Here is a 5,000-nt window from a genome sequence, read left to right on the forward strand (position 1 = left end):
CACACACACACACACACACACACACCTGCTGTCTTTCTCTTGCCACACTATCTGTGAGTGTAACACACATTATCTGTGAACTTTCATCCTCACCTCTTCAACACCCACACACCTTCCACCCCACCAGAGCTCCCACACACACACACTCCACTAACACACCTTCCTCCACATTAGACTTCCCACGTACACACACCTTCCTCCACACTAGACTTCCCACGTACACACACTCCACTCACACACCTTCCTCCACACTACACTTCCAACGTACACACACTCCACTAATACACTTCCACCTGTTCCTCAGTCAAATGAATGAAAACACAAACCCATTGACACTGCTCCATCACACTACAAACTACACCACTCACCTGCTGCACACAAAACACACACACACACACACACACACACACACACACACACACACACACACACACACACACACACACACACACACACACACACACACACACACACACACACGTATATACTTATACAAAGACATACAGTATACATAGTGTGTGTGTGTGTGTGTGTGTGTGTGTGTGTGTGTGTATGTGTGTGTGTGTGTGTGTGTGTGTGTGTGGAACAGACAGAATCAGAGCAAGAAAGAAAGATGGAAAGAAAACAAGAAAGGAAGATAGAAAAAAAGAGCTGCAGGATGATGACATACATCCAACCAGGAAATCCCCAAATTGGAACAAGCTGCGTCTGTGGTAACAGAGTATATAAAATATAACACACAAACGGACAAACACACATTTGACATGCGCGAGGGTGACCACAGACATTATGATGTGGTCAGAGGCAGAGCAGGAGAAACACATTCCATGTGACTGTGTTGTTTTTGTGGATATGTCAACGTGTATATCTTTCCCTGATTGGGGAATAATGTTGTCTTTTGTGTATGTTAAAGCTGGCCTTATATTGGCAGTGCAACATGGACGAAGGATAATTCCCATCTACAGTAAAGCACATGTGAAGAGTTCCAGATAAGAGGCACAGCTCTTGTGTTTATCTCACTTAGTTCTGGTGTCCAGCTCCTCATCCATTCTCAGGTTTTCTGAGAGATTGGCCTTTGTCTATAAAGTATGTATTGTGTGCTTTTCCATTTCATGCTGTGGTCACTGAGCCAGCCATAACACACATTTGGGGCTTGCCCAGGCGAGCGGGGCTTCTGGGAAAGAGGACTCGGGAGTGAGTAATCTGGAGAGAGGACACTGATCTGTTCAGCGTAAAACTCTGGTCAGCGAAAAACGCTTCAAATACTGTCCAGTGAGAACACTGTTGTTTGTCTTCTATATGTTTAGTAGTTGTTCTAAGAGAGCTATTGGGTGTCCTTAGAGGCCACAGTACTAGAGTCCAACAATTAAAGTGACTTTGGTAAGACAAGCATTATGTTTGGATTTTTGATGTGTCTGTGTGTGTGTGTGTGTGTATTTATGTGTGTCTGTGTGTGTGTGTGTGTATTTTTGATGTGTCTGTGTGTGTGTGTGTGTGTATTTATGTGTGTCTGTGTGTGTGTGTGTGTGTATTTATGTGTGTATGTGTGTGTGTGTGTGTGTATTTATGTGTGTATGTGTGTGTGTGTGTGTGTGTGTGTGTGTATTTATGTGTGTCTGTGTGTGTGTGTGTGTATTTTTGATGTGTCTGTGTGTGTGTGTGTGTGTATTTATGTGTGTCTGTGTGTGTGTGTGTGTGTATTTATGTGTGTATGTGTGTGTGTGTGTGTGTATTTATGTGTGTATGTGTGTGTGTGTGTGTGTATTTATGTGTGTATGTGTGTGTGTGTGTGTGTATTTATGTGTGTATGTGTGTGTGTGTGTGTATTTATGTGTGTGTGTGTGTGTGTGTGTAAAGGGGAGGCAAAGGATACCCCCGCTGCTCATGTTGTGCCAGCGTGAGCTCTTCCTGTCGGTCTGCGGTGCCTCCAGGTCAATCAAAGACACGGCCTCCTCATCTGTGATCCCCTCCTCCAGGTAGAACTCCACCAGCGGCAACACCTCTGACGCACACACACACACACACACGCACGCACACACACGCATGCACGCACGCACACACACACCACGCACGCACGCACGCACGCACGCACGCACGCACAAACACAAACACAGAAAAAGATACATAAACACACGCTCAGATGTAAAGATATCAACCTGCATTCTGCCTCCCACCCACACTCCAAAGCTCCGACCATTCTGAACTGAAAATACCCATATGCCTCTCTTCCACCAGAATCCACTGCTAGCTCAAACTGCCTGTCAGTTCATCAGTGCGTGTCCGTTACAGATCAGAACTTGTATCATGCCTCTATTTGACCCCATTTCCATACTTTCCCCCAAGGTTTTAGTGTGACGTCACTTGCATCCGAGTCATGAGTGACAGGTGAAGCAGCCACTGACTCACCGTAGGAGGAGGCTGAGCAGATGAAGGGCTGTCTGCAGTTGATACACACGTTGCCAAGGTTGTTTAGGAGAGGGTTGTTGGTGGAGCAGCGGAAACACATGGGGACCAAGTCCTGCAAAGAGCACAAGTGCATACACCAACACACACACACACACATACATACACACACACACACACACACACACACACACATACACACACACACATACACCAACACACACACACACACACACACATACACCAACACACACACACACACACACACACACACACACACACACACACACACACACATACACATACACCAACACACACACACACAAACACACACACACACACATACACACACACACACACACACACACACACACACACACACACACGCGCACACACATACACATACACCAACACACACACGCGCACACACATACACATACACCAACACACACACACACACACACACACACACACACACACACACACACACACACACACACACACACACACACACACACACACACACACACACACACACACACACACACACCAGAAGGTCATGAGGAGGCTTTGTGGAAGCACTGCTGAGAACACAGAGCAGGCTCTCATCTTGCAATCATACGAGTTATGAAGCATAGAGTGAGGACCAGTCACACACACACACACACACACACACAGTAATTGAGAAGCTTAGAGCAGAGTGAAACAGACGATACACCCACACACATACACCTTTTAGTCCTAGAAAATTCTTGAGCATATGGTCAGACGCAGAAACACACAAACACACACACAGACACACACAGACACACACACAGACACACACAGACACACACACAGACACACACACAGACACACACAAAAATCACCCCCAAGGCAAACTTTGAAACATACGGAAAGAGTCAGACACACACACATGCTTGCCGTCATAGAAGACTTTGAAGTGCACAGTGAGGAGGAGACAACACACAGTGATAACGCCCCTCCAAGTGTGTGGAGAGGATGCGCACAGACACATCTCAACAGACATACAGCACTCTTAACTTTTGGAATAAAGTACACACATTTACTCTTGCCATCATGAAAGAGTGCACAGTGTGGAGCAGGTAGTATTTTGAAGCGTGAAGCACAAACGAAAACATACATTTACTCTTTCACACACACACACACACACACACACACACACACACACACACACACACACACACACACACACACACACACACACACACACACCTCGCTGTCGTGGAAGGGTTTGGAGCGCACGGTGAGGCTGCCCAGCTGCATGGCGTCCTGCAGCCGCGGGTGGATGCGCAGGCCCTGCAGACGCTCGTAGGCGTAGCGCGCCAGCTTGTACGCCCCCAGGTGCTTACTCTGCTTCGCCAGCGTATACAGCGTGTTCCTGAGGGAGACGCCGTTAAGGAACACACACACACACACACACACACATATATATGTACTCACACACACAAGCTCACAAACATACACAAATATATGTGATGAGGATGTTGCTAGGGGACAGTATCCAGGATATGGCTAGGATGGTACCAGAATCTAAAATTGGTGACATTTCACCTGAGACGGCTGAAACCGAGCAGTAATCAAGGATTTTTGCTTTCACCATGTGATGGATTTTCCGAGATCTCATCACATACGTACTCACACACACACACACACACACACACAAACTCAGAAACATACATAAATATATGCACTCACACACACACACACAAGCACACACACTGTACACACACATCATATATACACACAAACACACCTACCCTCTCCATCAACAGCTGAGAGGTCCTCGAGAAGAGGAGTCTCTACGGTAAACACACAGACTAATTCCGTGCCGTTATGAGACATATGCATATGCATAAACTTCCTGTCTAATGACTGAGTGGATGAAGTTAATGAAGAGAAGGCCGTGACGACCAGAGGGCTCTAAACACGTTCCTATGGCAACGAGACGGGCTAGAAATAGACACCTAAAATATGCCATGCACCTACTCTGTTGTTTCACTGGCCATTTGTTCTTAATGGAGTTGTAGGTGTAGGTATGGCAGCCACGGAGACGATGGTCTGAGTTTATAATGGAGCTGAGCACTCTGAGGGCAGTTTACCAGTCTCTGCTGAGTATTGATAGAAGTCTACACATCAGTTTAAGTATGGTTAGTAGTTTAGTCTGCGGGCCTGAAAATTCACCACATTGGTGAATGTTGCTTGTTAATAAGACATCTGCTTGTTTGAATTTACATATTTGAGTTAAAAAGATATTTTGTGTTGTAAGCCAGTAAACCAGGAAAATCTGAGGCGCTGACTTTCAATAGGAAAAAAACACATTCATCTGAGGTTTTATGATTATGCAAACAGGGGAGAAGAGGGGCAAAATCATAAAAAGAATGAACTACAAAATGGCGAGTTACACCAGACGATGGGTGGACATTGGCAAAACCCTGCTGTCTTGCAAAATTGAGTTTATTTGTTCAGTGACTGAGAGAAGGTAAGATCTTACAGTTACTTCCGAACAACTACATTTGCTACAGTAATGGCCCAGGTATTTATTTACTTAAACATCTCAAAGCACAAAAAAAAAA

The 5,000-nt window shown here is 45.6% G+C and overlaps 1 protein-coding gene across 1 annotated transcript in view; it reads right to left on the reverse strand.

Moving 5' to 3' along the window:
• Positions 1-5,000, reverse strand: part of ift122 (intraflagellar transport 122 homolog (Chlamydomonas)) — a 33,280-nt gene that overhangs the window by 2,733 nt on the left and 25,547 nt on the right. Inside the window, exons 24-26 of the mRNA XM_076266055.1 lie at positions 3,640-3,805; positions 2,407-2,518; positions 1,874-2,002 (exon numbers count right to left, since the gene is read on the reverse strand). Coding sequence (XP_076122170.1) covers positions 1,874-2,002; positions 2,407-2,518; positions 3,640-3,805 — 407 coding nt within the window. The remainder of the gene's footprint in view (positions 1-1,873; positions 2,003-2,406; positions 2,519-3,639; positions 3,806-5,000) is intronic.

This window comes from Alosa pseudoharengus, unplaced genomic scaffold (assembly GCF_046254945.1).
Source record: "Alosa pseudoharengus isolate Yale_2024_CS ecotype anadromous, Long Island Sound unplaced genomic scaffold, YU_APseudo_1.1 YU_APseudo_1.1_scf_4, whole genome shotgun sequence".
In the NCBI taxonomy this organism is placed as follows: Eukaryota; Metazoa; Chordata; class Actinopteri; order Clupeiformes; family Clupeidae; genus Alosa; species Alosa pseudoharengus.